Genomic DNA, 23,168 nt, shown 5'->3' with positions numbered 1-23,168 from the left:
TTAAACAAAATGAATGTTCCTGTGCTTGACTTTGCTGCTCGAATGCGTTCGCTGAGAGGTCAGAAACGGCAGGTCGTTATCACGAAATTTTTAATTTTGAAACTCCCAATCAGGCTCGTTTCCTGTTTGGTATTGTCTGCAGATACACAATGCAAAAGCCTCGGGTTGCTAAAGAATGGAAATAACAGAGTATGAGCAGAGTGGTTTTGAGCACACACTCTGCAAAGTCCAGTCAAAGTTTCTTCCTGGTGCAGCCGCACAAATCTCTTGGTAGCAGTAAACTCTCTGCACAGACTTCATTCCTGAACACATGTTCAAAGGTGATAAAATAAATGCAGATGGTTTCCCAAAACCTCAGTGGAGCATTTTTTGCTGTTACTAAATGTACTGGAAAAAAACTAGGGGGAAAAAAGTAGAGAAAATACAGTTTGACACAGACAGGCGATTTCAGAATAGCATTTGGTCATTTGGGAGAAAATCTAAATAAAATATGTGTTTATAATGATCTATTGGCAAAACAATATTGACGGAGCATCTGAGCTGCCTAATGGAAGTGATTTTTCGAATGCTTAAATTAAACTGGTGTTGAGAGCTGAATATTTTGCTTAATTACTAAACACAAACAAAAGAAAAGTCAGATAGGAATTTTGAACCCATTGTGCCATGACCAAAGTTGACAATAAAACCACCCCCGGCTACAGTGAAAAGATAATTAGACCTTAACAAATTTATTACAGGCTTTGTTTACAAACTTGTTACAAAATTATACAGCATCTTATGCGTACACAGGATTTACAGGAACGCGTTTCTGATGTGTGGGATTGCTTTGCTCTCTGGTCAAGATCTGCAGGTTTTTCTTCACTTGGGGCCTGATCCAGCTTCCACCGGAGAAGGTGAGATTATTTTTTTTTTTTTCCCATTGACTTTAGTGGAAGCTGGATCAGATCCAGGGGGTAACACTTCCGCTCATTGTTTTCCTGGGGTGGGAAAGAGGCAGCCGATCTAATAACCGTGCACACCACGCTCCTTTCTCATCTCATGTGTTTCAGATGACAGGCATATTTACTCTGAGACATTTTTGCTGGCTGCTTGTAAAATACTTGTGAAAGTCAAGAGTCAAAGACCAGTTCCTGTTATTTGATTTACAGGGGAAAATGACAAATGGTTTTCTCTGGACCTTTAAAAAATGAACCTCCCTTGATTTTCAGTGAGCAGAAATAAAGGCATTTAGAATCCACTCCGATGTTGCTTACGTTGTTATGAAGTTATGTTTTCTGCCCTGTCTTCAGTAGAATTTCACTGGATTTACACTGATGTAAACAAAAGTGACATTCACACTGCAGGAACAAGGTAGTTTCTGATTAACGGGATTTCACCAAGATAAATTGGTCTTCCTACCTCCTATTCTCACATGGAGACAGACCTATTTGGCATAGTGAATCAAGGAGATCTCTAAAGTTAATGAACCATGACAATACCAGCTCTCAATTGCTCCCAGCATCTGCAAAGGACCTTTATTTGGGAATTCAGGGTGTCAAATCAAGCTTTTCACTTACCAAAAAAAATCCAGTGAAAAATATGCTTATATCCCCAAGCCAAAGAGGTTAGTTAAAACTTAAACTTTCCTACTAGGAAAACTAGCTAAAGCTCTGTGGGGTTGATTTTTTTTTTAATGCTTGCCAAGAAATAAGAAATATTTTAATCAGCTCTCTCAGATACTGAGTTCCTTGTTATATTACATCCTCTCTTTCATTTCAATGCCTGCCTTGGTACTGAACCCCCCTGAAGTTATTGCTTGAAGCAAAATTAGGATTTAGTGCAGCGAGGTGATGATATTTCCTGTGAGGTAAATACCCTGGCCTCATGCTGAAAATCGAGATGGTTCTCAAAAGCTTTGCTTCTGGCCTCCCCTGAAGAAAATACCCATGTGCTCCAACCTGGATTTCCAAGATACAAATATACAAATATTCCAGTGCTTGGCCTCGAGGCAACCTGCCCAGCTCCCTGGTGGTTTTATGGTGTGCAACACTCTCGGTGAGGGATTAGGGGAGACCTCACAGTTTGCTGCCTTTTGGGGCCTGTTGCATGTTTGAAGCTGGTTTTCCAGGAGTGAAAGCTGTAAATACCCTGGCCTCATGCTGAAAACTGAGATGGCTCTCAAAAGGTAAAATCGAGATAATTCTCGAAAGGTATCCTTCAACCTCGTGTTTGACAGCTCTGATCTCATTTCCATTTTTGATGCTGAACACACTACGGCAGTGAAAGCTGTAGTGTAAAACCCTCAGAAAAAAGCTGAGGGTAAAACTTTTGGACGAGCTGGTATTTCCCAGCCCTGGCTGTGTGTTGGATCTATCTGGACACAGATAATGTGCAGCCCAATCCGAATTCCGTTCCCAGCCAGGAGCTCTCATTTACTTCCTGGGAGTGGGATCCCATCCAGGGCATTGCACAGCTAGTGTGGAATGGGCCATCTCTTCAAGCAGTGTCATCATTCCTGTCCCCAGTGGAGCTACATGACAATCTGAGGAAGAGTTTGATGTAAATACACCCTAGTACATTTGTCTGTTCTAAACAACTCATCTGTTCAATTGGGGAACTTCGGGATAGCTACAGACTACATGGATTTTAGCCACCATCCAGTTCATGTTCCTATGAAAGGTACCTGCTTTCTCCAGCAGTTCAACACATTTTTCCCCCTGTGAAAGATGGAGAATAGATTGCTGAGGAAAAGAAAACCTTCATATGGGTGTGTGGCTTTGATATCCAGGCAAGGATATAATGTCTTTCCTTACTAAAATTTGCAAGCCATGGGCTCTTTTAAGGTTAAGACACCACCAGCTTTGCTTCTAATTTAAAAACCCAGACAGAGAGGAACGATCCAACAACACAAGCAGAAGATAATTGATTCATGTGAGGAGGAAGAGGCTGATCCCAACATACCATCTTTTATGTATTATGTTAATAATCCCTTTGGATCAGCTCTTGCCTTCAGTAAGTTTTGGCTACAAATATTTCAGATTTTTTTCGTAATTTTTCAATGATGCACTGGAAGCATTAGGAACAGTTGCAAAACAAATGTGCTTCTAAAACACAAATGCATGTTCCTGGATTACTAGCAGCCATTCTGAAATGCTAATAGAGGGAAAATGGTAATTTCACTGGCAAAACTGGCATAATACATCGAAACTTTATTTTAGGGCTACCTTATTCCTGTAAATTTAACATCATCTGCAGGCTACAACATGTATTTTGGTCCATTATTTTTTTTGGTGCTGAGGAGTAAACGCTGCATCCAATTAAATATGAATGTATAGAGCAGGGAATATAAATATGTACACAACTCTTGGCATTGATCTGATTTTTAACAAGTTTACTAAATGACAGTCACTGGTTTGACAATACTGAATGAAAAATACTGATTTTACACAGATTTTACAGGAAGGTTACGGTATGCTGCTGACAAGCAGTGTCACAAACATAGTCTAAAAAAACCCTGGAGTTGGCCACAGCAGAGGCACACACCCTTTGCTCTTTTTTATTGAGAGAGAAAGCTTATATACTGTAGATTTGCTGAAGTTTAATAAATAAGGTCAACTTATAATATATATAAAACAATATAAACATTTATATGCTACATGCATATCATATAATTTAAAGTAATAATTTATATAGCAAAGAGATGCAGATTTATGTTCTTCCTATTTTCCTGGACAAGGCGCACACGCAGGAGGTGTCTATCCTTATCCACCTCCAGCCCACCAGTTTGTTGTTTTCTGAAGTCAGTGCTCTGACATAAGTTTGGGATGTCTTGCATTGGGAGTTCCAGTGCTTGTCATCAATGCCGCGGCAGCCGTTTTTCACGGGCTTGGCCTCTTTACACCTCGTCTCGTAAAAGTATTGCTTAACTGGAGAGTTGCCCGTTTTAATTTCTCCCAGAACAGTCACCTGGTGTCCCCTAATGTCGATGGCGGAGGATTTGTCCGTGACCCACAAGCTTTCGCTGTCACAAACGGAGTATTCCCCCCGGTGGCCCCTGTGCTCCGCGTACCTCTTCCGCCGGGAGGTTCTGTTCACCACCACGGAATTCCCGATGTAATCCTCCATGAGGTACAGCGGCGGCGGCTCCAGCGGCGTGTTGTCGCTCAGGAGGACTCGGGGAGAGTTGTAGCGTCTCTGCTGCCGTAAGAGATCTGTATCCACTGAGATAACTGGCTGGAAGTCTGATTTCACATTTTCCTCTCCATCCACGTCTTGCTGAGTGTCTGTTTTCTGCACTGTGTTTTGATAGTTTTCCTTAATATCTACCATCTGCTTAGAAAGCTTGTTTTTCAAAATGTCTGCCTGGATGAGTTTAATAATAAGAGAATTTATCGAATCTTCTGGCAAACTCCTCTGATCCATGTTGGAAGACTGGATGCCACGAAGGTAAGCGAGAAATATCACATAAAACAAGATGGACATCACCTTGTTCACCTGTAAGATCTGCAAAGAAACAGAAAGCCAATGTTAAAACAGTCCAAGAGGGAGGTTTGCTAGAGGCTGGGAACATGAAAATTGGGATTTTTTTTCAGTAACATCTGTGTCTTTAAAGATACATATATAAAGATATAGAAACACAGGCTACGTGTTTCTTTGAAGATACTATTTGTTATACTTTATAATGAGTGCAGCTCTTTTCTGAATTTTTTTTCAGTGTTTCATCTATATTTTAGGCCCTTTTCAGGGTGGCCTTCCTTTTCCTCTTTCCATGCATAGCAGCACATATATCAGTTAAGCCCTTTCTCTGCAGAGGTAGGAAGCTCTTGGGATAGTATGGCCAGGACTTGGCAGCAGAGAGAGGCCAAGTTACTTCCACAGAGCTCATTCCACAGAGAAGTTTTAGTTTCAAAACTGCTGGATTATGCAGAGTAGAAAACTGTCTCACTGTGTAAAATGAAAAAGCTCTGGCTTTCCTAAATGTTGTCAGGTTTTGTGTGCTGAGATCTCTCAAGCCCATCAAATTCATAGTTATCAAATGGCTTCTGTTTAATGGTGCCGTAAGAAGGAAACAAACTCTGTATTTCAATAGTGCTTTTGTTCTCTTTTTCTCTCTGGTAAGGGAATGGATTCTCAAAGGCAAATGGTGCAGTCAAGAGTGGTGATGTGGCCTCTATAATACAGGTGGGGAATTCAAATGGATTCCCTGACTACTTTGGAGGGGTTGTTTTCGGGACTGGGGACTGGTTTATTGGTTGTTTTTAAAGAAGTTTCTTCATTATTTTTATATAAGGTGAAACAAAGCTAACAGCAAGTAGAAATATTCAAGGACGGATTGAGGACACCCCTCTCCCCACCACTCCTTAAAATGGAAGAGTTTTCTTTAAAGGTTCAGCATTTTGAAAATTATACCTAAGAGTGTGCTGCTTCTTTGTACTTTGCCATGTACTGCTCTGTATGGATTCCTGTGGTCACCTTACAATCCTACCTTCTATCCATATTCTAGAAGCTCATTTGTAATTTCTTTTTAAGCCTTTCTGTCATCTTGTTTCTGTAGCTGAGAGCCACGAGCAACTGTCTAGGGAGGTGTTTTTTCTCCTTGTGGACACCTGCATATTTGGCATATGCATTTATATCGAAATGAAATCAATTTTCAATGTAAAATACAAAGTGATGGAAGCACTGTTTTATAAACATGCAGCACAAATAGTAGGTTGAAGGAGGAAATATAAAACTCCGAGCAACCTCATAGGATGTGATAAACCCTGACTGTAGTACTGCTTCAGGTGACTCAGAAAAGTGTTGAATTTGATTTGCCTGCACTGAAAACACATTCACAACGTGTCAGAGACCTCTGGCACTCTGGGATGAGGGCACAGAGTCACAGACTGTGGGACAGGTGAAGTTGGAAGGCTCCTCAGGACATCATCTAGTCCAATCTCAACGCTCACAGCAGTATCACCCAGGGCAGCTTGCAGAGAGCTGTTCCTAGTTAGGTTTGGAATATGTCCATGGATGGAGACTCCACTACCCTCTAGGCAACCTGTTCCAGTATTTGACCACCCTTAAACTCAAAAAAAAAAAAAAAAAATATATATATATATATATATAAGCAGTATTTCTTATATCTCGATTTATTCCCATCACCTCTTGTCATTTCACAGACACCTCTGAGTAGGGCTTGGCTCCATCTTTATTACTCCGTCCTGTGAGGTATTTCTACACTTCTAAATCCCCCTGAGCCTTCTCTTCTATAGCATGAACAGCCCCAGCTCTCTCAGCTTCTCCTCACAGTACAGTTGCCCCCATCCATAATAATTTCCATGGACTCGCTCCTATACTAAGGAGCCCAGAACTGGACACAGCACTCCAGATGTGCCTCACCAGTGCTGAGATGAGGGGAAGGATCCTCTCCCTCAACCTGCTGTGACACTGTGAGTACCTGTTGAATAGAAAATTTTCCACTAAAAAAAAAATTTTTAAAAAAAATCACAATTTTCAGTTTAAGAGGGTGAACCATTTTTCTTTTTAAGGGAAAAAAACCCAACCAGAAAAAAATCTCTTACTGTACAACCTTCTATCCACTCTAAGCAAAACTCCTTTTCACAAGACTGAGTCCCCACTTCATAGTTTGGAACTGCAGCAAAATCAGAGCTACCCTCTGTGGATGTGTGAGCTGTCCTTTTATGGACAAGAAATGTGTTTTCTCCCTTCTCAGTTTGTCAGAGTATGAGTTCACCTAAATCTAGACTGTTGCTTGCAGCAGTGTTTTGCTTTGGAGGGGGAAAAAAGCATCGAAGATGTTCAGTTACCATACAATTACTGTCACACCTAAATAAATACTGACTTAATGTAGATGGATCTCAGAGACCAGACCCTTCTGGATAAAAAATTGCCATGCGATTTTGTCTTCCCTCAGTACAGGATCTGCTTTTAAAAATGGTAAAAATATTATTAAACAGATGTCATTGGGAGGATCTCGCGCAGCAGCCAGGATCCACTGCTGGCACAACACAGGAGCCCACAGGATGGTGAGCAAAGGCCTGACAGGAGCTCAAAGGAAAAAAAGCCCAAAATCCAGGAGCATTATTCATGCCAACATGCAGCTGCATGCAATCCCTGCTCTGCTCAGTTTCAAAACTAAGTGGCACTGGCAAAATACACAAGTTGGAGCAGGTGATGAGGTGGGAAAAGCAAGGCTGGAGTTCCTGCAGGCTCTCTTTAATGTTGTGCTGCACACAGAAAGGCAGGGCTGGGGGCCTGAGAGTTGGAGCTGTTCGAATGAGCTGTTTTCCTTCTCCGTGGAGGAACCTCATTAACGGCAGAAATGTTGAAAAGCATTTTCCGGAACTTTATGTGAAATGTCTCATGGATTTGGTGGGAAAGATGTTAACTTAGGCTGAATTTTGAACTGCATTTTGATTTATGCATAGGAAATCATTTGCTGCAAAAATAAAAATGTTTCAGAACAATTTTTTATTTTTCTGGGTCCAAAACTTTGGGAGAAAACACAAAGGCTTCTTGAACTTAAAGTTTTCAGGCAGTTTCTCCAGCCTAGGAGGTTGATAAGTGGTGTTCAGAAGTTCCAGTCCATGATTAAAAATTCTCAGGCTGTCTGTAAAGCCCAGCAGCTCAGAGTATGTCTAAGGCACTATTCTAGAGAGAAGAAATGGATGTTAGAGGGAAACTGCAGCTGGTTTATGGCCTTGGCTGTAATCTGGTTATAAGACACATTAAAAGTATATTTGTTTGCAGGTCTGGGGAGTATTGCATTTGATGAATGGCTCTTTGCCCAAAATGGAGCTGCAGATAATTTGAAATTTATTTGGTGTGTGCGTTGTTAAATCTGTAAAAAGGAGAGGAAAATGTAAAACATTAAAATGTTTATCTTTTCATATTTTCAAAGCAAATAATTCCAGTGTTTCTGGCCACGCCTCAGAAGTTCCACAACGCAATTCACAAAGCAGAACAAGTGCTTACTCAGTGCAGTCCAGGGAGTAAATTATCTATAGAGGGGATTTGGATGGGAGGCAAGATTTCAACATATGTGCCCTGTCTAAGAGAAGACTGACTCAACTTCCAGGTTCCTGGGGCACAGCATTGTATGGACCTCAGCAGAAGCTACTTCAGCACAAGCAGCTCTTTCTTTGGCCTTTTGGAGAATGGTATAAAAATCTCCCAAGAGTTTAATCCTTCACATGCTTTTTTTTTTTTTTTTTTCAATTCAGATTATTCATTTCAGGTAGAAAGATTTCATCCGAGCTACATTTTTCCTGGTTAGCTGATGTTCGTGAGATATTCCTGTTGTTCTTCAAGGTTCCTCTTGGCATTCTCCACACGTAAATTCCTGAAAAAAGCTCATTTTGGCTGTGTTTGTGGCCGCTTTGCACTGAGCAAGTTTGACTTGAGGATTGCTGACGTTTGTGGCACAGAAGGGAAAAGCAAACAGCAGACAAAAGAAAAGCTCATGCATTGCGAAGCTGGTTGATCTCCCAGCTGTGGCTTAGCTTTACTCTGTTCTACTGGTTTGTATTCCTGCCTAGCACTGCAGTGTTAGCAGGGCATTAATGCTGTCTGAGCTAGGTGGCTCAGGGAAGGTCTAAATTTAGGAGAAGTAAATAAGCTTACCTCTTCCTTCCACCAATAAGTTCCATCCCTAATAAACTCTGGCAAACCACTTTCTGCTCTTTTCAGACTCACCACTTTACACAGCAGTGAAAACCTTTGTTTGTGGTGATTTTAAAAATATGTGTATTGCTTTATTTTGGTCAGTCTCTGAATGCTCTACCCAGGGAAAGAGCGAAGCATCATTTAAAACACTCTGCAAAAAGCATAAAATCCTAGTACTGTGAGAGACTGTCTAAGTATTTACTTGTAAGTCATTGCTAAGAGGAACTGGAATAGAAGGAAGAGTGACTGGTGAATTTTACATTCAGCATTGTAATACCCCACATGATTTATGTTAGTCAGCTTGAAGTGTTTGGCACTTTCTAAAAAATTTAGGAGCAGCTTCTGTTCTTCAGACCAAGCAACTAATGATCCTTTGTGGTGGCTGACAGCTTTTGCAGGCTTTTACCAAAGAGGAGAGTGTAATTATTGTCATTGTTTGCTGAGCACTGCTTTTACAACCTCCCAAGTCATGGAATGCCCTGCAGATTCCATCTTCCTAATTACTCCATTGGGTAGCAATGCAGCCTTCCTCCTCTGTGCTTTGGGGCACGTGGAAAAGGTACAGAATAAGAAAAGTGTCACTGCATTCTGGGTGTTCAAAAAGATGGGAGTATGAAATAACTGTGTCTGAAAATTTGCAGTGTATTTCGGAATAGTAATCAACTGCTTGTAGAATGTGGATTAAGGTAGTTGTTTATTATTATTATTATTATTATTATTATTATTATTATTATGGTAGATTGCTGCAGAGTGCTAAACGTTCCCAAAGACTCTGTGACCTTCCTGAACATTTCCACTCCTCAGGACATGGAAATTTCAACACATCCAGATTGAAGCTGAAGCTTTCACAAGAGCCAGGCCCTCTAAGAAGCTGAAGAATTCAGAGACAAAATCATGTGGGAGTGAGTTATGGAAGCCCTAAGTGTTCACCCTCCCACCCTGAGGGCCAACCAAGCTGTGAGTTGGAGTGAGGGGATGTGAAACTCATCCATCCTTCTGGCACACGGGCAGGGCAGCACAGCTACACACCTGAGGGAAGCCCAGCAAAGCTGGCTCATCTCTGCGACAGCTCAGAGGTGCATTCGTGAATTATGCATTCCTCAAGGCCTTTTTCAGAAGAGATGACACATCTGAGCCCCAGTAGCCTCCAGTGAATGGGATATACCTAGTGGGATACCTGATTTCTTACGGAAATGGAGTTCAGCCCACAGAGGCACTGACATTCCCTCTTCAAATGCCTGGCTGAGCAAAGCACAGCTGGACAGCTGCTCACCCAAATGTGTAAAATTCATCTGCACTTTGAACCAACCCACAACACCATGGGGGTGACCATGACCCTCCTGGTCACTGGAGAAGGCTTTCCCAACTGGTGACATCTTCCTGAGGGCCACTTTTGTGGCAACACATCTGCGGCAAGGAGCAGTCTGCTCTGAGCAGTCCAGTGAGCTGTGTGGAGCCACACAGGTGATTGCAATGGCCTCTGTCTGTCTAGGTTTGATCTTTCCACAGATACATCTGTATTTTTGTGGAGATCAAGATGAGGTGGCTGTACACATACATGCCTGATTCCAACAGCAAGGTCAGGAGCAGTTTCTCAGTGCTTACCTCACTCTTTGGAAGAGCAGCTGCTTCTCACACCTTGTGCACAGTGAATTCTGTCCAGTTTTGGCCCTGCTCCTCCCTCCCCCGCCACCAACATCAGGGTACTTGAGAGCTCCCTGGAGGCATTTGGCACTCCCCAGCATCCTCTCACAATCCCTCTGGGGGACTGGACTATTCACAATGTCCAATTCAATATCAGCCATCCCAGCTACAATCCCAGGTCTATAATCAGCTACAGGAGCAGGCAGGCTTCTCTCAGTCACAGCAAAGTCCTTTTCCATTCCAATTCCTTCCCTCACTGATGTTTTTGTGACATACTCCTGTGTTTACACCTGTCTGTCTGTGCCTCGACTGCCGTGGTATCATTTTGGATTAAGCAGTTGACTGATTAATCTGTGTATTGAGGAGGTCAGAACAAGGGGTTTGAAGGCTGAGATCCCAATTTCCCTGATTTGGTGGAAGACTTTTAATGAGTCAAAATGTCTGTGTTTTACTTCCTATATCTGCAAAGGAAGGAACTATGTGGAATGATGTTGGGGTTTTATTACTCTAGGTAAAAATTATTACAGAAATTTTTCCCTGTGAGGGTGCAGAGGGCCTGCCCCAGGTTGCCCAGAGAAGCTGTGGCTGCCCCATCCCTGGCAGTGTTCCAGGCCAGGTTGGATGTGGCTCTAAGCAACCTGGGACAGTGGAAGGTGTCCCTGCCCATGGCAGGGGAGTGGAACCAGATGTTCTTTAAGGTCCATTCCAACCCAGGCCATTCTGTGATTCTCACATTCCTGATATTGAAGCAATCCATAAATATTTATCTTGATCATTACTGACAAAGTAGGAGGACTGCCATTGTCCCCATTTTGAAAGAGCAGAGAGTGGAATATGCAGAAATCAGCTGATATTTGCAAAGTCATCCACGTTGGGGATTTCATGTTGGACTGGCTGGATCTGGGAAATCCACCTGTAATGCTTTTTGAAAATTTGATAGATCAATGAAAATAAATATAATGCCATCCCCAGTGAGCAGTCAGGCCCATCTTAGTTGCAACAAAGAGATAAAGCTGTAGTTGGGTAAATAATTTCCACAAAAACTGAAGTATTTCTTTGTATTATTCACCATGTAGCTCTAAAACTGCCCAAAGTACAGAGAAATCTAAAGGTCATATCCACAGCTAAATCAATTGCTTGACTTGACTAAACCTGTGCTAATTTTTCGAAAAGCAGAAGATTTTCCCAGATGTTTGCACTTGAAATTTTTTCCTAGAAGTAATTTGCAAACAGAAGAATAGAAAACTCCAGGAGTAAAACATGGTAGTGGATAATTGAAGCTGATAAACTGTGTGTTGGTTTATCTTTTCATTACTGTTTGTTAATTGCAGTAGGACTAAGCAGCAAACAAATTTAATTTGCAGCTGAATTTGGAGGGGATGCAAACAGCAGTGAGAAAGAGAAATACAGTCTCTGCTGGGGAGATGGAGACATAAAATACTGGCAGAAAATTGCAAAATGAAAGCTGAACTAGAAATTAAAAGCTCATGTGCTGGGGGAATATTGGTATTGAGCAGTGATATACAGAGGGGAAAAGAAACTTAGAAAGGAGCAATACCTGATCAGACCCAGGAATGATCTAAAACTTTGGAAAAGCACAGTATTTAATAAATGCAAATACTAAAGCCTTTCATAGCAGAGCTGGAAGGGAATTGCTGCTTCTTGTAGCACAGCAGTAAAACTGGGAAAGCTGCTTGTAAGTTGAAAGGTCTTGTCATACAAAAACGGGAAAGAGAAGCAAAAACTACTGATGTGGTTGAAAACTGACCTTTGAGGGAATTGCCTTGAAGGTGCAAACCTTTGCTTTGAGCTGGCAGAAAGGGCATGACAGAAAACCCAGGGCAAAGATCTGGAAAGTGTAAGCCTTGGGAAGAGAGAACATTGACTTTAGGGTGAGGTAAGGGAGTGCAATCAGGAAAACTGGGATTAAGCTGAGGAAAGGGAAGTCAGGCTGATCATCAAAAGCAGTTTTCAAGCTCTGCAAGATATTTGTAACAAACCCAAAGCCACACCAAAGAGGCCTGGGTTTTGTGTTTCCTCGCAACACTGAAACTCCATCTAAGTCTTTTTTTGAAACAGTTTGAAGATCCATTAACCTTTCAAGTCAACCTGGACCTACTTTGGCTCAAGCAGGGCTGATTAATTGTTTTGTATTAAAGTCAGGCCCTAGCTGCAGTTCCTCTTGTTTTTGTCAGGGAGATGCTTTGAGGGCTTAAGTTGTCCATAATTAAAGTTGAGAGCAGCCTTCCAGATGAAATTCACTTCTTTCACCTCCCCGCAATTCCAGGGAATTCAAGCCTGGCCCTGTAACAGATTGTCCTCGTTGTTCAATTTCAAAATGCCAGAGGTGGGTTTTGTTTAGCTTGCTAGCAGGAGGAGAAAGGGAAGAACCTCTCAGATTATCAGAATTTTGTCCCTCTCCTGTTAGGCTATGAAAGAGCAGCCTCCTGAAGACCCTGTGATGCTGAATGCTCTGGCATGTTTTTACATTTACATTGCCACTGGGAAACTCATTTTGTTAGGAAAATAAAATCATAGAAAAAAGAGAAGTTTTAAACCACTATTTGTTAGTTTTTCTGATACTAGGAAACTCAAAAGGAAAACCATTTCTTGAGCTTTGAATTTCAATACATCATAATTTTGCAGGATTTTGCATTGGAAGCAAAAGTTCCTATTTTATTTTGTTTTAGAAGCTGAAAACATCTGTCTTTTTTAATCCCTTCCAATTTCTTTTTCCTTTTGTGGAGTAAGGAAAACAGTGAAATCAAGCAAGCAAGCAGAATAAAACAAGGGCTGCAAATTCAAACGTGTTAGAGTCTCCTTCAGAAAAATCTTGCATCCCTAAGCCTAGTTTATGGGTACAGACAGGATTTGCACTCACAAGGAAAGAGAAATACAGAGAATATAGGGAATTCTAGTTAGAAATGAAATGAGTTTTTGTTTGGGTAGAATTAAAATAGATCTCGAAGTTAACCTGAGATATTTCTGTCATTAAAATAACTTTAAAAGGCCATTATTTGGTTTTTTTTCTGAGAGCTCTACTGTGACCCTTGAACACAGATGTTTGCATTGAGGGTAGAGAATCACTGATTCACAACATCATGAAGGTTGGAAGAGATGTTTAAGATCATCAAGTCTAACCTATGATTGTCAACCACTTTGTCACCCAGCCTGGAGCACTGAGTGCCACATCCAGTCAATCCCTGGACACCTCCAGGATTGGGGACTCCACCACCACCCAATTCCCATGTTAACATTGTTAAGGCACCATTTTCTTAGAAAGAACAGCATTACTGCTCGAGAGTTTGTTCCAAGCCCTGAGCCCTGCCAGGGCAGACCCGCTTCATTTCCCCCAAAACTGCACCTGTGTTTGCTTTTCCAGAGCCCGTGACTCTGGGTTTCCCAAAATCCCTACAGAAATACATCCACGGCCACGCCGTGAATCAAAGTCTGCTCTCTGAATTGCCTCTCCCTATTCCTCAAAGGTTCACAACTCCCCAGGGAAAAATTCTTGTTAGGCCTGCAGGTGCAAAGTGTCTGATGCAAGGTTCTTAAGGAAAGGACTCCAGTCCTGATCCAAATATTTTAAAACCACCAAAAGGAGCTCACTGAAATCAGCATTAATTGGACAAAGCATTTGCACAGTAAGGGAGGCAGGGAATGACAATATGAATAAAACCAGCTGATGTTTGATTCTTATTTTAACATAGACACAGCATGCAACTGAATTGTTTCCATCAAGACCATAGTGAGAAATTAGCATTGCTGTGTGTAATTAGTATCTTTTCCATGCCTAATGTACAGGTGCAGTAGCTTGCTCACAACCAGCTTGAAATGATGTTTTTAAATTGATTCTCTGAGAAAAAGGAGTCTTGTATTTCTGATAAAACACAAGAGTTTTGGGGTGGGGGAAAGGTATAAGTTTGCCTCTCTGCAAAATGTGTCAGACTTTAAAAGGAGCTTTGTACAGAAAGAGCTTGTCTATTGTGACCAGCTAAATAAGGTGGTTAATTGGGACATTACCTCTAACTTTTCCCAGTGACACAATGAGGGCTCTCCTAGAACTGCTCCCAGGTGCACAGTGAGACCCTCAAGTCCTTCTTAAGGAGAAGAGTTCACAAATACAATGTGTGCCCAGGACAGGTGTGGTTTTTCCCATTTCATCTGAATCTTTCAAAAAGCCATTGCCCATTCAGAGGAAAAAAGTTGTCTTGCTAATTGGCATTAGTTTATAGCAAATTGTTTACATGTAAGCCTGTTCTGAGGGTAAGGATGGTTCTGGTAAGTCCAGCTCCTCTGTATTTTTTTCCTTGTAAAAATCTGCCTGAAGTGGAACTTTGCTTGGGAGTCCCCTGGTTCATTGATGTGTATGTGAATGAAATTTCAAGTGTGCAGCTCTCCTGCAGACATGGAAGTGTTCCAGTTTTAACTCTCAGTTCACACTTTGCCGTGAGTTTGACTATATTTAGGGGTTAATGCTCAAGGGTGGCGAGAGAATTCTGGTCCCAGTGTAGCAGAAGATCTGTTTATTAATTCTGTGAGCTGCCCTGCTGCAGTGCAGACTGCTCAGACATTCAGCTCATGGTGGAAGGCTCTGCTAAATTGCATCCAAAGTGTGTGATAATATGCAAACTAGGGTCTCTAGAAGCCTTTCCAAAGTCAAGGGCTGATTTCTGTGTTCTCCCATTGTACTAATGCAAGCTCTGCACCTCTGCCAGGTCCAAACTCATCTGAAAATTGCCTTGGTTTTTCGAAACCATGGTGGTTTTCCTTATCTTTCAATCCAGATGCCATTTTGCTGTTGATCTGCAGTGCCTTCCCTGCTCCCCCTCGCCAAAAATCCTTGAAAGTGGAATTTTAGAACTGGGAGTACTTTAACACATGTGGTATCTCACCAAGCATGTGATCTCCAGATATTTGACAGAAAAGCCAAGTCTTAAACTGGGCACGTGAGAGAGGCAAATGAGATGTACCACAGCTGGCCTGACCTCTCCTTACACAGTCAGTAACTTGTATGGCTTTTTAGAAAATCCCTTCTCACAGAAGAAATCCTGGTTATGAAAAAATTGTATCGTAGAAGGGCAGGATTGAAATAATTCTCAGAGTATGAGAACCAGGAATGGAAAGAGCAATTTTTAGCAGACTTCTGGTCACCTCTTTTCAGATGCACACTTTATAAAATGATCTTACTGACATCTAACCACCTCAAAATTCACAGAATCCCAGAGTCATGGAATGGTTTGGGTTGGAAGGAACCTTAGGTTAGTCCTGCACACTGGATTAGCCTCTTCCTTCAGGTTCTTCCCCAGACACTGCTGGCCTTAACCAGAGCCCATTGAATTAGTTGGACAAAATCAGGAGTAATTCCATGCCACATTTCTTCCCACTGAAGTGTTGGAAAAGGGCAACAGACCTTACTTGAATAAAGTCAGAAGTAACTGGGAAGCAAGCAGAGGGAGGAAAGGGGATGAGGGAAACATTGCCAGAGGTGTCCATGGCTGGCTCATGCACAACATCTCAGGTGCCTTGAGGAATTTAGAATAACTTGGAATGAGTTTTAAAAAAGGATCAGGCCAATGTAAATCAGCTGTAACAGTTCAGTAGTTTTCCCCGGGAACCGACAAAAAACAATCAAGGGAAGGATTTTTAATTCTGCACATAGGAAGAGCCTGGTCCTAGACTTCAATTTGCACAGTAGAAATCCCTGATTAAAAAGGAGCCAAACACTGTTGTGCTCCAGGAAGTAGGAGAATTAGGGATGCTTACTTTGGACGATGGTGTAACTTTACAGCCTATACGAGGGGAGATGCACAGCTGCATCTCCCCAGGAGCAGAGAACTGAATATATTGTGAGTCAGTCACAGTTCCTCCCTATCTTCCCTGCACCACCGCTTGCACTCCCTTTGCTCTGCTACAAAATTCAATTACTTCATCCTCATTTTTTTTCTTCCCCCCCCCGCTTTTATTTTTTTCCCTTCATGGAGCAGTTTACTCTCCCATGCTCCCAGCCAGCTCTTTTGGCGAGCAGGGAAGCAGAGTGGGGTGAAGCTTGGGCTCTCTGCACTTCTGTCATCTCAGCATCCCCTCTCCACCCACTTCCTCTCAGCAGGGAGTATTGGGTGAGCAGTCTCTGCTCCTCTGGCTGCAGCAAGAGTTGCTCTGAGCAAGCTGAGCTTGAACAGCCCTGGGAGCAAAGCTGGGGAAGAGGACGGGGAACAATCCTCCCCCCTTTTTATATTCCTGACCAGGTACCAGCACTGCTGAGCAACAAGTGCATCCTGTGCAAATTCCAGGTGAAGGCCTGTGTTAAAATGGGATGGGATATTACTAGTGCTGGAAAACTGGGAAGCATAGTCCCTGAAACCTGTGAAAGCCCTTCCTAACCTGCTCTCAGTCTGTTACTAGAAAATATGGAAAGCAGCCCATTGCAAAAACAAAACAAAGCAATCACATCCTTAGGAACTTTGGGGAGGCAAACATATGGGGGAATTCTTTACAAAAGGTGAGAGGTCAGTCAACATCTTGGGATAGCTGCATGTAAAGGAGAGAAAAAGTTCTCAGGCCTTTTTGACAGTGGGAACACAAAGATCTTTGCTGAGCTACATGCAGGGGTAAAGAGATTTTTTGATGGAAGGCAGATTTTCCTGTGGTTGGCACTGATGGGAAACCTGCACATATTCAGGAAATATCTCCCATGCTCTCCCAGGAAACGACAAAACCTCATACATGCCTCTTTTCTGTCCTATGCTCCCATCATCTCACCCTAAACCAACATCTCTGGCTTGAGAGCACCTCAAGCCTCAGAAATGTCTCCCTTGCCCATGTCATGAAGGCCTTTTTCTTGTCAGCATTCATATGAGAGTACAGTTTGTGATGTCAACCCTCCAGTATAGCTCTGATTGAGATACAGGTGAGTGAAAAAGAGAAGAGAACCTGGCAGGTCCAGCCTGGGTGATTCAGACTCTCTGGACCGTGGAACTCAAGGGCATGTACAGATGTTGGATTTACAAGCAAAATACTTTGCCAAAGTTATCCAGCAAAGATAAGACACATATTTTTAGACTGCTAGAAATTAAGGAAAATTGCAAAGGACATTTATTCCCGTTTTAAATTATTAAACTGTATTATGCTTGGAGACAGTTGTGTATATGAAACATTTAAAAATTAAAGCTCGAGGCCAAATTCTGCTTTTGGTCACGCAGAAAGCAGGCGACTGCAGACTGAGTTGCATAAAACTGAGGTCATAATCTGGCATAAAGTCCTAGCTGGCTTGGTTTTCCCTTCAGCTAATGTCAGTACCGGTGAGCTGTTATGAGGAAATCCAATAGGGAATGGGTCTGGTGTTAATGCTCACAATCACCATGATTCCAAATAAACTGGAGGAATTGAAGAAACAATGCTGTGTCTTCTGCTTAAAAGTTGGTTGTATGGACTTAAAATAACTCTACAGACTTAAAATAGCTCTGTAGGCTTGTGTGATGCTACTTCAGATTTACCTGGGGAAAGCATTTCTCCAAATTCTTTCCTTTTCCTTAAATTTGGGAGTAATACTGAGCCTACACTGCAAAGCCTGTTGTGCAGCTATGTGGAAGAAAAAAAATAACATTACTGCAAGAAAACAGACTAGTTTGTCTGCATTCTAACAAAAGAAATTCCTTTAATGTAGGTATCACTCCACAAAACTGTATTGTAACTTCATTGCCTTCCCCCTAACCTGCAATTTTTGGCAGTGAAAAAGAAAGTTTTACTCACAGTATAAAGACAAAGAATGAGCTCTCAATTTTCTTTAGTTGGTTTCTAACTGAAGAGAAAGTTTTATACCACACTAAGGTCTCAGATTCAAGATTTGAAATTAAAATTCTGGATTAGTGTTCAAAATTTTCCTTTGGGAGAAAGTATCTGAGACACCTAGCAGGGAGGTTGAGGAGCAACTTGTTCAAAGACTATGTTGTACTGAAAAGCCTTTGCTTGTAAAACCCATTGTGAAAGCAGAAGAAAATACAAAAAATGAAGTTTTTAAACAATTACTATTGAACCTACGAAAACATAGACCTCGAAATATTATTAGCTCTTGTCCTTTGTGTTCTGGGAAGGCAAAATTGCAGTCCAGTGAAAATAGAACAAACTAAACCCCAGAAACACCAGAAGTAGGAAGGTGGAAAGAAGAATAAATAATGCTAATCATCATTTCCCTTTGGAGCACAGGCAGTGGTTGACTCCCCTAAATAAATACACGAATAAATAGGACTTGTATTCCTTTTGAAGCTTCCATGGTTGTAAATTTCCTTCTGGAGTGCCCTGTCATTTTCTTTCCTGAAAACAGTCATGCTCCCTGCTTTAGCTGCTCTTTGGGGTAACTTGTTCCATATGTCACATTGCCTTTGTACGAAACACTTCAGACTCAACTCTCCTTTCATCCCCCTGACCTAAATTTAAGGTCTTACTGCTGTGGAGGACTAATCTGGGTGGGTTTGATCAGTCCCTCCTATTTTATAAATGTCATTTAACTCACCAAAACTTTTTTCCCCTTTCCATAACAACAAGCCCAACCAAGTCGTGCTTTGTTAAGTGTTGCTCTTATAAACTCCCTTAAATTCTACCTCTAATTGAACAGTGCTCTCTGACTCAGTTCATTATTACACCACTTGCTTTCATTCAAGTAAATTTTTAAAGTAATGCAACACAGAAGCTTAATTATCTTCTTTTTTCCCGGTTGGTATTCTCTGGAGTAGATGCTGAGGAAGATTTGGTTTTGCTAAGTTGTTTTTTATGCTTTGCATCCAACATAAATTTCTTCCTGCTCAAATAAATACTTCTGTTGATCTTATTTCTCAGAGTAAATTTCATTTAGCATCTTCACAAGCACTGTTTTTTTCTTTATGCCTTCCCATCAGTCTTCTGTGCGTGAAATGTATGAGCTTAAATATTGTCCAGATTGTTCAGTTCACTCATTCAAAATTTCTCACTGTTGATGTTGCTTGTGCCTCACCTCTTTCTTGAACACTGGTTTGGACTTGGGAAAACTCCACTGCAGCTGATAAAGTGAAACTTGAGCAAACTAAGCACAAGTGACAAAAGAAGGGCCCCTTCTCTCTCTGACTCTGTTCTATCAATATTCACATTCCTCAAATATTCAAACCCATAACCCTGACGCAATGTCTTTTCACTGGGTTAATCTGCTTGCTATCACTTCAGCTTCTGTTTGTTCTCTTGGTGGAAAAAACCCCAAACATACCACTTTAAAAAGGATCACAGAGAAAAGCTGCAGCAGCTCAACTGTGAAATTTTAACTGAGCCTGTATGAGAGAGGCACTGGTTTAAAGCAGGATCAGTCAGGCACTGCACTATTAGGAAATGTTTCTTCACAGAAAGGGTTGTAAAGCACTGGAAGAAATTGCTTAGGGAAGTGGTGGAGTCACCACCACTGGAAGCGTTCAAAAAATGTGTGGATATGGCACTTGAGGACACAGGTTAGTGGTGAACATGGAGCTGGGTTACCAGTTGGATTTGGTGATCTCAGAGGTCTTTTCCAACCTTAGCAACTCTGTGACTCTGGGATCCCACACTTCCTCTTGCCTCTGACACAACCACATGGACACAAGACTCTCAGAATCTGTCAAGAACGGATCTTCCCTCTTTCACTGTCTTGGCTTGTGGAGGGCAGCTTCATCTATCTATACCTGATTGTGCCTCTGGCTGTTTCCAGGTGCAGTCAACATGACAAACACACTGTAGGCCCTGGCCAGCTGTATACAAAGGGTTTTATTTTGTTTTTTTCTTAAACAAAAATCTCTGTCAGACCAGGTGTGCCTGCACAGCATGGACACAGGTGTGCTGCTGCAAAGTCCTTGTGTTATACAGGTTATGCTTGGGAAAGGGCATGGCTCTGGTGGTGGTGAAATCCCTTTTTTCTGTTCATATCCTGTTATCCTATTAGGGCTTTGTTGGCAGAGGCAAATGCCAGAATTGTGGCTCCAGACAACTCCTGTTCTCCTCAGCTTCAGGAAACTCGCGATTTGGTATCTTTGGAGTATTTTACTTTCATGATATTCCCTCCAAGCTGAACTGTGCTCCTATGATTCTTGTTCTGCAGGTGAAAATCTGTCTGCCAAAGGGACAAGCTGAGCTTCCTGAGGTGCACAGGAGGTGTGACAGAGCTGTGACATCCATGGTGAGGCAGAGTTGGACTGGGAGAAGCCAATGTAAGCCGTGGCCAGAGCAGCTTCTGCATTTGGACCTGTTGGTTCCTGCAGCAGCACACTTCCTTGAGTAATACCAAAAATGAACTTTGTGTTGTGCATTGTGGTTAGATTCTTTGGTTTCCTAACAATCAAACTGCAACTGAAACTCCTGCAGCAGTTTGGATGTTCTTAAATTTTTATGCTGTATGGATTGTCTGATACTGATGGCTCCAAGATTCTCTCCCTTGGCTGGGCTTCCCTCAGTGGGAATAGCACTTCCATCCTTTCTCTCTGGTGCTTGTTTCAGGTAAAAAGAACCTAATTGGGGTTTGAAGCACTATTTAAAATTTGAGAAGAGGGATTTCAAAAGCTGAGGGAGTCTCAAAGAGTTAAAAACCATGAATCCGGCAAGAAAAAACATTAGTCAATGTCAAAAAGTTTACAAGTTGACCATCTGAAAATATTTTGGATTCAGTTCAGCAGATCAAAACAGCTTGTTTGACTTGAACTTTAAAATGAATAAACAAACAAAAATGTTTAGGAGCACAAGTTGTTTAATTGTTTGAAGTGAACAGGCTTTCCTTCCACACGGTTTGAATTTAATTGATTAGATTTTCTGATACAAAATGTTTTCAGGAATTTGGGAAGACTGGGATGTATGCTGTATTTATTACCTAGTGAGAATCTCACATAATTACTAGGATGTCCATGACTTGAAGTATAATGTCATTACAGTGGAATTGTAAGATCTAACAGTATCATCCACAGGATCTGAGAAACAAGGATTTAAAGACCTTGGAAATCTATTATCTCTGATGATACAGGCACCTGAATTTTGTCTAGAAGGTCATGTCTTCTGTAGTTTAGCATCACTGAGTCATCCCACTGGTTTGTATCACTGTGAGGATCTGGCCCTAACCTGAAAATACTCCAGTGCTTCGTGAAATTATATCATTCAGTGAAAAAACAACAAACCTTGATTATCAGCATGTGTCATGCAATAGCTAGGTTTTGATTTGATGCCAGGGCACTTTTTCACCAGTTCTGAGATTGACAAATTTATTTCTTCCTGAGAAATAATAATACAAAAAAAAAAAAATCTCTCTTCTCTTCTCCCTCCTACCCATTTTTGCTCTTCTCCCAGCTGTCAACACTGTTTACAGTTTGAGTAAGTGCAAATGTATATTTACAAGTACAGCTTACTGCTGTGTTTGCTGGTATAGACTGCCTGAGGGCATATCTGCCAATCGGGCTCCCAGCTCCATCCAGAAATGCACCCCCTCCTCTCACCAGCCTTGCCTCATTTTCTGCTGCTGAGTGTTCAGTCTTTTCTCTTGGATTCTGAGTTTTTTGGGAGGGAGGCTGGTGCCTTGCTTCGTGCCTGGACGTGAGAGCTGTGGGATCTCCAGCACTGAGCGATGCTCCCATCACTGCCCAGCAGGGAAGGCCAGATTTTCCTTGGTCTCAGCAGGACTCAAAGTCCTGAGCACTTGGAATGCCACAGACACAGTCTGCATGATCAGCCTAGCTCTGATAAGACCACAGGTGCTGACAACATTTTTATAAACCCGTATGAAAAACGCGACTTTAAACGTTGTGCCCTTCTCAAACACCTCCCACTGCAGAACCTGCCGGCTGGATGAGCTGAGGTCACAGAGCAGCAGCAGTGTCCTGTGCCTGCTCTGCAGCTGGCTCTCTGCACCTCGTGGGGCTGGGTGTGAGAGCAGGCTGGCAGAAGGTTTTGTGTGCAGCTGCAGCCCCGCGCTGTGACCCTTCTCCTGCCTGGCCACGCGCCCACGGACAGTTGTCCTGGTCGCCTGCCAGCCCCAGATGCCAGAAGCATGTCCCCACTTCCTCTCCCCTCACACCAGGGAATCTGCAGGGTCTCATTCACTACAAACTCAGAAAACCTGCGTCTCACACAGTTTTGGGGCAGCGAGGCCAGATCCTGACCAAGGCCTCCAGATGTTATTGCAATGGTAATTAAAAATATACCATACCTAACCGAATTACATGCAATATATTTAAAGTTGTGTTTTTCATATAGGTTTATAAAAGTGTTGCCAGCACCTGTGGTCTTATCAGAGCTAGGCTTATCATGCAGACTGTGTTTGTGGCATTCCAAGTGCTCAGGACTTCGAGTCCTGCTGAGACCAAGGAAAAGCTGATGGTTCTTGGAAATTTTTCAGGATTTCTCCTCAGAGGTCAGCTGGACAGAAAGGAGTGTCCAGTGGTTGAGTCTCTAACCTGTGTTCAGTTCCTAACTCCCCTGGGAATTGCCTTCATAAGTTTGGGAAAGACATTAAGGCCTTGTTTATGCTGGTAAAATTAACTTTTTTTTTTTTTTTTTTTTTTAACTGCAGCATTACTGATGAACATGTAGCTGCTACATGTTATACCACGAAAAACAAAACATGTTTGTTTTGGTCTGAGGTGTATTTGCTGAAGTTGATTCAGTAGCACAGCAGAAAGATTTGTTTGTAAATAGAAGGCATTTAGCGGTTCTGAAGTAAAAGAAGAGTGCAGCTTTCCAAAACTATTTTTCTACCTGTGAAATTGGAATAAAAGTAATTAACTTTATCCCAATGATACTATTGAGATACTGTGATTACTGTAAGAACTGAGAGGTTATATTTTTTGTGGGAGTGGCTGTGGGAGACGAAGATAGTTCTGTACCCAAGGCTCCCTGGATATATT

General features: G+C 42.0%; 1 protein-coding gene across 1 annotated transcript in view; it reads right to left on the bottom strand.

Moving 5' to 3' along the window:
* Window positions 1-696: 696 nt before the first annotated feature.
* NTF3 (neurotrophin 3) overlaps window positions 697-23,168 on the bottom strand; it is a 47,140-nt gene continuing 24,668 nt past the window's right edge. Inside the window, exon 2 of the mRNA XM_085048936.1 lies at window positions 697-4,482. Coding sequence (XP_084905062.1) covers window positions 3,688-4,482 — 795 coding nt within the window. The 3' untranslated portion in view covers window positions 697-3,687. The remainder of the gene's footprint in view (window positions 4,483-23,168) is intronic.

The sequence above is a fragment of the Lichenostomus cassidix genome, chromosome 1Aa (genome assembly GCF_008360975.1).
Source record: "Lichenostomus cassidix isolate B80296 chromosome 1Aa, HeHo_3.0, whole genome shotgun sequence".
In the NCBI taxonomy this organism is placed as follows: domain Eukaryota; kingdom Metazoa; phylum Chordata; class Aves; order Passeriformes; family Meliphagidae; genus Lichenostomus; species Lichenostomus cassidix.
The sequence above is the reverse complement of the archived record's forward strand: the minus strand, read 5'-3'. Positions and strand labels throughout refer to the sequence as shown.